This window comes from Carettochelys insculpta, chromosome 3 (genome assembly GCF_033958435.1).
Source record: "Carettochelys insculpta isolate YL-2023 chromosome 3, ASM3395843v1, whole genome shotgun sequence".
Lineage (NCBI taxonomy): Eukaryota > Metazoa > Chordata > Testudines > Carettochelyidae > Carettochelys > Carettochelys insculpta.
This window is the reverse complement of record NC_134139.1, coordinates 109506603-109519657: the sequence shown is the minus strand read 5'-3', so window position 1 is coordinate 109519657 and position 13055 is coordinate 109506603. Positions and strand designations below refer to the sequence as shown.

Here is a 13055-nt window from a genome sequence, read left to right as displayed (position 1 = left end):
AGAAGAGTCTGTATTACGAATTTGCTACTGCACTGAAGTCATATCCAGAACTTCTTACTCTAACAAAACTCCCTGTTGACTTAGGATTTTTCCCCAAGTAGGAAACTCAGAATTTGAAGTAAGGACCAGAAACAAGATATGTGAAGCACAGTCTGTCACCTTCCTCTGAAATATCACCCTCAGGGAAAAGTACTTGAGGGAGCTAGTTGGAGCCACAAGGCCCCTGAAAGCCCCTCAGAGTTGTGCTCCTAACCTGTGGATCATTTGTGAAAATCCGACCCTAAAATGTTAATTCATCATCATTTGCAGATTTCGTTTCTTTCTTATCAATTTGTATCTTCTGGGGAAGCATCACACTGTATTTCTGGAAATACTCGTTCTGGTATTCAGGGCTTTAGATCTGTATTGAAAAAGTTGCACTTTGGATCAGTCCAATCCATTCATAATCCTGTCTCTGATAGGGACTGATACCTGATTTTTCAAAGGAAGGCCAAAAATGCCATAACATATTTACCATGTCACAACTGTAGTAATTCTTGCTTCCTGAACCCAGGCAATTAGTGGTTGGCTTCTGTTTTGAAGCAGGAGGTTGTATACCCATTATACAACTTTATTGTATCTACTGTAATCACTAAGGTTGAGTCTACACTTGCATTCCTCTTTTGAAAGAGGTATGCAAATGAGGGAAATCGAAAATACAAATGAGGTGCAGATTTACATATCTGGCGCCTCACTGGAATATTCTTCTTTTGAAAGAAGAAAACCAGTGTAGACGCAGTTCTTTCAAAAGGAAACCCCATCTTTGAAAGAATCCTTCTTTCCATAAAAGAAGCGAAGAAGGGTTCTTTCGAAGATGGGGTTTACTTTCAAAAGAGCTGTGTCTACACTGCTCTTCTTTTTTCGAAAGAGCTCTTTTGAAAGAATATGCAAATGAGTCACTGGATATTTAAATCTGCACCTCATTTGCATTTTTGATTTCCCTCATTTGCATACCTCTTTCGAAAAAGGAATGCAAGTGTAGATGCAGCCTAATTTATTAACAAATCCTTTTCTTCCTAAGTACAAGAATATAATCTCTCTATAAATGTTAAACTAGCATAATTTGAAAATGCAGACAATTTGGAAATACCTTCTAATGAAAATAAAACTGGCATTTTATTTACTCTAGCATAATTCTCCTTAAGAACAATTTGGGGTTTGTTTGTTTTTCTGTTTTGCTGTTGTTTTTGTTTTTTAAACAGCAACCTTTCATGTGTTTAGGTTTCCAATTTAAGGCACCCAGGGCTTCATTTCCAGTAGGTGCTGGGTAGCTCCTCTTGATTTTTTTTTAAATGGTTTGGTCCTTAGCACCTCTTAAAATGAATCCTTAGTTGTCTCAAAACTAGGTTACTCTAAATCAATGGCTATTAAAATAATCATCAAAATGTTACCATCAAGCTCTTTTACCACCACCACTTCTTGTTCTCTGTTACTATTTTCACTGGTTTCATGGATGTTTTCAAGTTCTTTCCAATAGTCGTCCATAGACAACTCATCCAAGGAATCCTGGGAACTTGAGTACTCAAACTGTGGCTTTTCCGTGGACTTCTTAGCATTCTCGTGGTTCATTGTATACTGGCCAGACCTGCGGCTATGAGAATACACAAATTAATCTTTAGTAAATAATTCAGCATGCAGCTATAGTGTTATCAAACACAGTTAGTATTAACTGATAGATCTAAAGCCAAACATAATACTGAAATACACAGAAAGACACTAATGACACTAATTACAATTTGTCTTGTATGCTTTAAAATTAACATCTTCACAATGCACATCACAAAATTTAGAAACCCCCTAGAGCATTTTCATAGAGCTCAAACGTTGGGGGACAGGGGTTATGGATTTCAATTTCTCTTTATTAGACATTTCACTGGTTTTAACAACATCTCAAACTTAGCTTCACTGATGTTCAGTAACAGGAGACATTTTTCTAATGATTAGCCATCATTTCTTCTCTAGTTTAGCTATGAATTGCAACTCTGTTCACTCGTGTCTGCTTCTAAAGATAAACTTCTAAAATATGAACAAATTCCCAGGGGTCATTTATGCTGTAAAACAAACTGCATGACAATTAATGAGGAACTGCTTGATATCCATTATTTGAAAAAAGCACTATCCACGCAGCTTCTAGTGAAGACACCCACTATTTAGCTCTCAGAAGAGCCGTATCAGAGAGATAGCCATGTTAATCTGTATCTTTGAGAACAGCAAGAAGTCCTGTGGCACCTTATAGATGACCAGATATTTTGGATCACAAGCTTTCATGAGCAAAGACCCACTTCATTAGATGCATCATCTGATGTTGCATCTGATGAAGCGGGTCCTTGCCCACGAAAGCTTACACTCCAAAATATCTGTTAGTCTATAAGGTGCCACAGGACTTCTTGTCATTCAGAAGAGCCAAGGTTCATGACCTAATACAACTGCATCAGGGAGTTTTCACAATAATAAATGTTGAAATTTATGAATAATCCGAAAATATTAGATTTTACCATTGACAATATATAGTTAGCCAGGTTTCCCTTCTGAAAAACATGCTGATCTGTTATACTGAACGGTTATTTCTGTAAGCATAGTGCTTCCTTTAAATTGCATCCTGAGGTGACTTTACTCCACAAACTGTAATCACAGAGGAAAGATTGGCTAGTTATTAGTCTTGGGAGATCAAACCTCAAGCCTCTGGACTTCCGCAGACTTACCGTGACCTTGCAATGTCAGCTGGCGCTCAAATGTTGCTGCTAACCAGACACCCCTGTGCCCAGTCAAATCTCCAGCTCCACACAAGTGACTTTTTAAACTGAGAGCTAGCTGGCCCATTAGTGGGTTCAGGGCTGGCACCATACATTGCTGGGCTTTGGGCCATGGGTGTGGAGCTTGGCTCCAGGCCCCCCATCCCCACCCCAAAAGGAGCATGGCCTTGCGTTGACAGGGGTTGGGTTGGGTTGGAACAGATCAACCAGCCCTCAGCACTGCCTGAATCACAACATGCCTTTCCCAGCCAGCTCTCCAAGCCAACCAGGGCTCTAGCAACAATTTAAAGTGCTCACGCCTCTGGCTGTTGGTGCTGCCACAGTAGTGGCAGTGGCCTGAAGCTTCAAGCCATTTTAAATTGCAAGGCCCAAGGGCAACAGCCCCATCTTTGTCTCATCTTCCCACCTCTCTGTTGGCAGCCCTGAGTGGCTAGGGATTAAAACTTTAGTGCTATAGATGCTGGAGCTAGTAATGAAGTAGAGACTTCACTACCCCGTACTGCTAGTCCCAATACTGTGCTGTGTTTTGCAGTGTGGTCAGTCACTTCTAAATTACCAGAGTTAACCAGCGCAGATAATTCAGGCAAATCCTATGCGGATGAGTCCATTGTCTCTCTGTGCCCCAGCCATCTGCCTATAAAATAGCATTAACAGTACTTGCTTACCTCAAAGAAGTGCTGAGGAGAGACTCATTAGAGATTGTGAGGTGCTTAGAAACTATGGGCTTGTCTACCTAGCCAGTTTGTGAATCTACAGTACACCAGCTTCCCATGCAGTAGACTCCTATGTGGACATTTTCAAGCAGTGCCTAGCCACACTCTGCAATTTCCTGAGATCTGTAACAGTGTCCACATAGACTTTTACTACACAGCTCCCTGATGTGTTCCAGCTTCACAGCCACATAGTAACCTACCGTGTTGACAAACTCTAAAATGGACAGAATCAAGTTATGTTATAAATGTCCCATTCTGACAAAGCTTCAGTATGTTGTGAGGAGGGGGGTGTCTGCAAAACTGCTCATTTTGCAGAGTTGGTTTTTCGGTCACAAAGCAACATCTGTTTCTCCATAAAAATGTTCAAGTAGTAAAATTTCTGCTGTTATATTAAACTAATGTTTTGGCTAAGGACTGCCTGAAAAATAACACTACAAGTCAGTACATTTCTGTTGTTCATCTCCTCAAAACATGAAGTTTGTTTAGTGAATTGAATTCAGTGGGAAATACTATTTACTTCTAATGAACCAGCTAGATAGCCTCTGGATATGCACATATCTGCTGATTGCATTAAGAGACAAGTATGAACTTTCTCTCCCATTTGTACATTTAAATTTTAAAAATAATTTCAAAAGCAAAACTGCATTTTTCCCATTGCCTTAAATGGGGAAAATCTCCAGATATTTCTAAGTAAGACATTCAGAATGAATAAAACAGCCAAATAGTTTTATGTGGTAACTAAGCCAGCTTTTCAAAGATAGAATAGGAAGAGGCTGGATCAGAATTTGAATGGGATATCTCTGAAGGCTTGTAGAACGTTGAGGGCTTGACATAATAGACAGAATTTTCCCCCGATTTTCTTTAGGGCCATGTTTGAAACACTGTTTTTTAGGGGCAACATATTTTGGATGAGACATAAAGCAAGTGTCCCTGATCACGCACTCTTAAAAAAAAGCTCTTGCAGCATTTTGTCAATAGTAGTATTAATATCGCAATTCTGAACAAAATTCTGCTGTAGTTATTATAGCCTGCCCATCCACAAAATCTATTTCAGCAAGATACGATATTCTGAATACTTATACAAGAATGTTTGTTATTAAAATACATTGCAAAGGTGGCTGCATTTCAGTGACAGGTAAAGCAAACTCCTTATACAGTAACTACGTCACACTTGTAGTTGGTTTAGACTCCTCTGGAATTAAACAGGTTTCAAAATATAAAATTCACAGAAACATTTGCTTATTTACACAAGTCAACAAGGTCCATGTTCCCCTCAATAGAAATCACTCCAGTTTCTATTAAATAGTTTGTTTTGAATTAGGTAACTAGGTTATTTGACAAACACAAACCAAAGTTTTCAAACAGTTAACAGAACACATGGTTGAAAAGGGAGTCTGGTGGAGCCCATCAGCATTGCTACCTGAGCTCATAGAAGGCCAGTGGGCACAGGGCTGACAGGCTCCTTACCCATCCTTGTGTGGCTTCATGTTAATGGCTATCATGTCCCTCTGGCTCCCAGGATTTGGGAAGGTCATGTGGGCTCTGCGCACTGCCCCTGCCCTGAGTGCCAAGCTCTGAAGCTTGCCTTGGCTGGGAATCATGGCCATGGTTGCTGCAAGGGGCAGCACCTGTGCGTGGAGGCAGCTCACAGATCCACCTGGCTGCCCTAACTGGAGTTCTCATCTCCCACTGCACCCAATTCCTCAACCCAGCTTAGAGCTCCCCCTCATACCCAGTACCCCTCAGTTCTGGCCACACCCTGAAGCCCATCTCCCACCCCAAACCTGTAGCCCCTTCTACACTCCAATCCTCTCCCCAAGACCACAGCCCCCTTCTGCATTCCAACCCCCTTATCCCAGCCTCAGCCAGGAACCTGCAACAGCAACCAGAGCCTTTGTCCCCTCCTCCTACCCCAGCCCAGTGAAAATTAGTGAGTGAATGACTGTGGGGAAGAGCAAGCAACTGGGGTGGAGGGAAATGGTGTGAATGGGGGTGAAGTCTTGGAGAAGGGGCACGGCAAGGGTGATCACTTTTGTGCAATGAGTCAGGAGATGGAGACTTCAGAGTTTTTACTGCTATGTCACGCTGAACATGTTTTCATTGACCATAACAAAGCACTGGTTTCTGCCACCCTCTTAGTGGGTGAACCCAGCAATAAAGTGCAAAGACTTTGCACCAGAAAAGTATACCTCTGAACTGGTTTGTACTTGTCTATATTGAATTTCATCTGTCCTCACAATACCTTACTCAGCTACCTTTGTTAGTCTCTGAAATTCCTAGTGGGCTTCTCTATGGGTGACCTAAATAACTGTCAAATGGAAATTTCACCACTGCTGCTGTCCTCTTGTCTCTTCTTCCAGATAGTAAGATATGTTAAATAATACAGTGCTAGTATGATTCCTCGAGATAGCCTACCATTAACCAATCCCCTCCCCTGTTGAAAATGAACAAAATACTCTTATCCTGTTTTCCATTTTTCACAAGTTTCTAATCAAGACACACGTTTGCCTCTCACTGGATGACTGCTTTCTTAATAGGCTCTGATGAGCTTTGCCATACCTTTATAAAAGGTCCACACAGATTACAGTTTAGATAAGCATGATTTTCCTGTACAACAGCTGTGTTTTAAAATACTCTTTTGTCTAATGTGTAACTGCCTCTGATTATGCTTTCCATTAACGTACTTGATCAAGAAAGGTTCACAAGGTATGTTATGTCCAGGATCAAATCTAGCACCTTGAAAAAAAATCAGTACAATATTACTACCCTCATTAAAATTAATTACTATACAAGCTCATCCACTCTCTTTGACTCTTTCAGTACTCCTACAATGACACCACCTGGCTCTGGTGTTATTGGATTTTAAGGGTTTCATCTTCTTTTCATTGAATTATCAGTTTGTTCTAGGATAGCATGTCCCCTTTAACTCCTCAGTCCCTCAGTGTCTCACCTTACCTTTAACAACATACTTTGTGATATCTATCTTCCTCAGTTATCTGTGAGGAAGATAGCGACCACTATGTGTGACAAAGAATTTTTGAAGGGTGCATTTTTTGCTTTAATAAACTCTTTTGCCTTGTCATTCATACATGCTTCTTGTTCCTTTGCCTTCCTGCTTCATTGTTTACAGCTATGCACAACTTCTATGATCTTAATGATAGTGTGTGTTTTTCTGGGCTTGGGGGGGAGAACAGAGAGCTAATCCCACTATACTTCAGGTTGAGACAGTTTACTAAAGGAGCCTTATGATGAGTATAAGAAATGTATTTAGCTTTTGTTTCTTTCCATCTTACTTCTTCACTATTTTTAAACTCACCCTTCCCATAACGGCTGATGGTACAGGCCTAGTTTTTGGTACAATCCAGTACTAGCAGTTTTCCGAACTATAATTAAAAGATTTTTGTGCTTTCCAAAAATTGTTACATTTTAAGTGGTAGCAAAGCAGAAAGGGGAAAAAAAGCTAAGTAAAAGGCTACACTTAGGGCTTGGCTACACTAGCCCCCTCCTTTGAAGGGGGCATGTAAATGAGCCCACTTGGTGAATAGTAATGAGGTGCTGCATAGCACATACAGCACCTCATTAGCATAATTCTCACTATGCCAACTTTGAAGTTCTTAACTTCTAAGTGCTGGCAAGCTGTGTAGTGTGGGCACTTCAATGTTCCCTTACTCCCAAAACATTTTGGGAGTAAGGGACCTTCGAAGTTGCGCGAGTATTTTGAAGTGTCTGTGGCTAGGCTGCTTGCCAGCACTTCAAAGTTAGCAACTTCAAAGTTCATGTAGTGAGAATTATGCTAATGAGATGATGCACATGCAGCGCAGCACTTCATTGCTATTCACTGAGCAGGTTCTTTTACATGCCCCCTTCAAAGGAGGGGGCTAGTGCAGATGAGACCTTAGTGAGCTGCTACCTTCAGATTTGCTTAAACAGTGAGAATGAAATCTTGGTTATATAAAGCCAATGACAAAACTCCCATTGACTTCAGCAAAGATTTCATCCTACAGGTGCAAAGTTCACTATTATGTCATTTAAGTTGCAGGTAATCCTTCCTGCCAGCTGAATACACTAATCAACCAACAAATTGATACACAATTCCAGGAAGGAAATACACATGTATGGGGTTATACAAGAGTGCTTCAATTTCTTCCTCACATTCAGAAACCAACAACATCACCAGGCTTTTGGAACAACTTTAGAAGTCTACATGTATGAGTATCCAGCTCATGATATCTTTTATAGCAGATGTGCTTACACAAATTATGCTTTTGAAGTGTCCTGGGCGTTTGATAAGCAATGCAGACTATTTATGGACTTTGCCTCCCTAGCCTTAGTACTTGTGATGATGAAAACCACTCACTAAAGAAGTGTTATCCTTCCCTTCCCATATTCAAGGTGCATATTACGGACAATTAACTGCCACTTAATACACCCATGACCAATGTTCCCTGTATGTTGTGCATTTGTACAGCTGCTCAGGAGAAATTCAAATGCCGCCCAGCTGATTAGCAGAGCACCCACAGCTAGGTTTTGTGTTTCTATTGATAGTGCATATTTGCACATGCACATAAAAACATTTATTCAGCGCATGGATGGAAAAGATCTGTACATGGATGGAAAAGTTTAGAGGGAGCACTGCCCCCAACTACCCTTCTGTTCCCTTATTTTGGATTGACTGCTCAGGAGCTAGGACTAAGAAGTGATTTGACTTGCCGGCCTGCAAAGATGAATGCTTTTGGCTGGAACAAGAAACTGCATGGCAGGGAGAATAGAGGTTTTCAGTTTTCAGGTTGCGAACTACAGAACATTCAAAATACTTATTAACGCTAGGCTAGTGTTTCAAGATTGACTTTTGCAAGGCAAAAAAAAAAAAAAAAAAGAGAGAGGGAGAGAGAGAGAGGTGATAAATTTGAGGCTATTGCAATCCCATAAATGTTAGTCTATGATCAATGGCATGTATCTCCATAATCACAGATGATTAGGCCCCTACCAAATTCACAGTCCATTTTGGTCAATTTTAAGTTCACAGAATTTAAAAATTGTAAATTTCCATGATTTCGGAAATTTAAACCTGAAACTTCACAATGTTGTAATTGTAGGTCCTGACCCAAAACGGAGTGGTGAGCAAAGTGGTAAGGTTATTATAGGATGGTTGTGGTACTGCTATCCTTACATCTGCACTGCTGCTGGCTCTGGTGCTGCCTTTATAGCTTGGTGGCTGCAGAGGAGCAGGTGCTGGCTGGAAACCAAGCTCTAAAGGCAGCACAGAAATGCCACCCTAAAGTAACCTTGCAACTCCCCTTCCCCACCACACAACCCTCTTTTGGGTCAGGAGATAGGTGCTAGAACTGAGGATGTAGCACCCCCTGGCTTGAAGTGGTTTCCAGTATATACAGGGTTTGCAGTTTGGTTCAACAGCTCTCAGCACCTCCACTACACAAATTGTTCTAGCACCTTTGGGTCAGGACCCCTAGTTTGAGAAATGCTGTTCTCCCTGCCATGAGCTCTGGAAGTTATGGGTAAAAGCACACAAAAGACCAGGTTTCATGATCAGTCATGTGTTTTTTCATGGCCATGGATTTGTTATGGACCCAAAAGATGACTGATAGCTATAATGGGCTGATCCAATAGCAGGTAGCTGGAAGATTTTGGAAAAATATTGTTCTAACAAACTCACCTATCATGTGTCTGACCAGACATTTGTGACCCTTGTCATATGTGTGGAACTTGCCATGGTGATCCCTCCTCTTGTGACTTTTTGATCTGCTGCTATAATGAAATGTTCACGGCGCTATGCTTTAAAACCACTCAGAAGCTACAGCAAATGCAGGAAGTAACTGTGTGCCTGCCTAGCAGCGTTAGCATCAGCAAGACACTGAACTCTCAAGCAACTGCACTGGCTTCCTGTTTCCTTCCTGGTATACCTCAAAATGCTAGTTTTAATCTCGAAAGGCCTTAGGGGTTTGAATCCATCTAAGACTGAGGCTCCAGGAACTCTTGCCTTACAGTAAACGCATAGACAATACCTGTATTTCTTGGGATAAGTTACATTCATCACATGAGCATTAGGCAGAAACATCAGTCAACTGTGCCAGAAATGATAAGACTCAGAACCATGGAAAGCAAGCAATGCTGCAGGTAACCATGGCTCCAGAGGAGTCTGTCTGATAGATGGCAGAAATCATCTGGCTTTGTCCTAGCTTCTCCTCCATCCTACATCCAATATGCCCCCTCACTCACACCACTTCAAAAGCATCCTGTCGGAAGCAGGGTTCTTTTGTGCATGGGATACCCATTTCTGCACCAATTCCAGGCATCCTGGACTCTACGTGTCCAGTGTGCAGAGGCACAAACAAGAAAAGTATTTTTAATATAAAAGGAAAAAAAAAATCAATGACAGAAATCTAATCTCATCCACAAGTATACAAGGGTGGAGTCAGAATGGCTCTGAATTTTAAGCTTACAGCAAATCTTTTTTCCTGGCGAAAACAAAATGATGGGCAAAAACTGTCAAAATGTAGCAAATGCCCCAGATATGGAAGCTACCTAAAGCTTTCTTAAAATCCATCAGACAACACACCTGGATAAGCACTTAGCTCACCCACTATGAGAACAGTAGAACTGGGGGGAATGGAGTTCTCTTCATCTGAAAATTTCTATGACAACAAAAACAAACAATTCTGTCTGTAAGTCAGTAAATACATATAAAAAAAATCAAACCCAAGTTGATCAAAACATCAAAAATGTTCATTTGTTCAGTTTTACACACACACACAAAATACCTTTCATGACAACTTTGATTTAATTGAAACTCCAATTTTCTGTCAGAAAAAAAAAATTCAGTCAGTCCTAGAAAAATACCATCAATTCCAAGTAACTTATAAAGGCTACGTCTACACGTGCCCCAAACTTCGAAATGGCCATGCAAATGGCCATTTCGAAGTTTACTAATGAAGCGCTGAAATGCATATTCAGCGCTTCATTAGCATGCGGGCGGCATCGGCGCTTTGAAATTGATGCACCTTGCCGCCGCGCGGCGCGTCCAGATGGTGCTCCTTTTCGAAAGGACACCACCCACTTCGAAGTCCCCTTATTCCCATGAGCTCATGGGAATAAGGGGACTTCGAAGTAGGCGGGGCCCTTTCGAAAAGGAGCCCCATCTGGACGCGCCGCGCGGCGGCAAGGCGCATCAATTTTGAAGCGCCGCTGCCGCCCACATGCTAATGAAGCGCTGAATATGCATTTCAGCGCTTCATTAGTAAACTTCAAAATGGCCATTTGCATGGCCATTTCGAAGTTTGGGGCACGTGTAGACACGGCCAAAGGGATCTATTTAGAATATCACTTCACTTATGGGAAAGAACAGTTTTAAGCCTCATCATCATTCAAACCCTAACATCTTTTAGTCACAATTAATATTGTGCTTTTCAAGGAGCTTGACTGGGAACAGTGTGATAATCATATCTAAAATTTTACAAATCTGTGAGCTCAGTTCTGTCTTCTGATAAATGGCCACAATACCCACTGTAGTCAGGGAGACTTTCACTTGCTTATCCGAGGACAAAATTTGACCCCAGCTGTAAAATAATTGTTCCATATGCTTAAGCACACTTGCATTGCAGTGTATTGACAGAGCTAATCTTGCTCCAGCAAATGGAGAAGTACTGTATTCATTTACTTGAACTATCAAGGATACGGGGACAAGCAGAGCAATGCTCTGAGGGGAAATCCAGAAAAAAAATCACCTCTTGTAATGAATACTGTTCACCATGCACTTTGCACAAATTATGAGGTCACAAAAAGGAAAACTGATTCAGATGATTCTTACTGGCATTGCTGAGCATTGGTTATGCTTAGGGCTAAAGTGAGAAGAAATCTGTGTAAATATTATTTCAGGCTTTTCCTCTGGTATCTGGTTACTTGCCTTTCTCAGTCTGTAAGATAAAATATGACCTATGAATTTGTTCAGTGTCTTATACACTCGTAACAGCAGCCTTTTCCCCTCCTCATCTTTCTTCTTCAAATTCTTTATTTTGATCTGCCTTTATTTTGATCTCACAGCAGTTCTAAACTGATTGAACTCCACTGACTTCAATGAAATTACACTGGTGTAAAAAATCAAACTTGGCCTGAGTGTGTTTCTTAATCATCATCTCAGTAGTTCATACCTCGCACCAACAGGATTCAAAGCACAAACATGGAGTTTTAGCTCGGCAGAATCTCAGTGTTTGGTAATCATTTCAGAAGTAATTTTCTAATAGTAAAAAAAGTGCCATATTACTGAATTTCTATGCTTCATTCAGCTCACTGAAATATAAACCTACCTTGGGTCCCCCCCGCACACACACTTCCACCCTCTTTGTACAACAGGGGCTACGTCTACACGTGCACCCAACTTCGAAATAGCTTATTTCGATGTTGCGACATCGAAATAGGCTATTTTGATGAATAACGTCTACACGTCCTCCAGGGCTGGCAACGTCGATGTTCAACTTCGACGTTGCTCAGCCCAACATCGAAATAGGCACAGCGAGGGAACGTCTACACGCCAAAGTAGCACACATCGAAATAAGGGAGCCAGGCACAGCTGCAGACAGGGTCACGGGGCGGACTCAACAGCAAGTCGCTCCCTTAAAGGGCCCCTCCCAGACACACTTTCATTAAACAGTGCAAGATACACAGAGCCAACAACTAGTTGCAGACCCTGTATATGCAGCACGGACCCCCAGCTGCAGCAGCAGCAGCCAGAAGCCCTGGGCTAAGGGCTGCTGCCCACGGTGACCACAGAGCCCCGCAAGGGCTGGAGAGAGAGTATCTCTCAACCCCCCAGCTGATGGCCGCCATGGAGGACCCCGCTATTTCGATGTTGCGGGACGCGGATCGTCTACACGTCCCTACTTCGATGTTGAACGTCGAAGTAGGGCGCTATTCCCATCCCCTCATGGGGTTAGCGACTTCGACGTCTCGCCGCCTAACGTCGATTTCAACTTCAAAATAGCGCCCAACACGTGTAGACGTGACGGGCGCTATTTCGAAGTTACTGCCGCTACTTCGAAGTAGCGTGCACGTGTAGACGCAGCCAGGATGTTGTGGGGGGTGGGGTCTCTCTCTCTCTCCCTCCTTTTTTTTTAAAGGAGAAATCTATTTTCTCCAATAGCTTTTATGCTAGTTTCAGAATAATAGCTAACAAATGAGGATTTGGGGGACTATTTTTAATGATGTTTTATATATAAATGCAGACCCTTTTGATGTTGAAGTGTTGGGACAATAAAAGATGTTACCTCACACACCTTATATCTCTTTGCACCTTTAATTGTCTTGAAAGCAAAAGATTAACAGCATGTGGCTGAACCCAGAAATACAGACTGGCATAATAGTACTAGAGTTTGTTATTGGAAACACTACAGGTTGAACTTCTGCAATCCAGGAATGACGGACGTCCTGGTAAGAGCCCAGCAACAGGGAGTCTGAGCCCGGGCCAGGCAGCCACAGCCACTGACATAGGGACTGGCAGCAGCCAGAGAGTCACAAGCAGGAAACTGGGCAGGAAGCC

At 41.9% G+C, this 13055-nt stretch overlaps 1 protein-coding gene across 2 annotated transcripts in view; it reads right to left on the bottom strand.

Annotated features, from left to right (window-relative positions):
- The window catches only part of ARHGAP18 (Rho GTPase activating protein 18), a 108693-nt gene that overhangs the window by 60145 nt on the left and 35493 nt on the right, over positions 1–13055 (bottom strand). For both annotated transcript variants that reach the window (XR_012645045.1, XM_074990587.1), the window contains exon 2: positions 1431–1630. Coding sequence is in view for 1 of the 2 variants with exons in the window: in XM_074990587.1 (XP_074846688.1) it covers positions 1431–1630 (200 nt within the window). In the remaining variant the exon portion in view is untranslated. The remainder of the gene's footprint in view (positions 1–1430; positions 1631–13055) is intronic.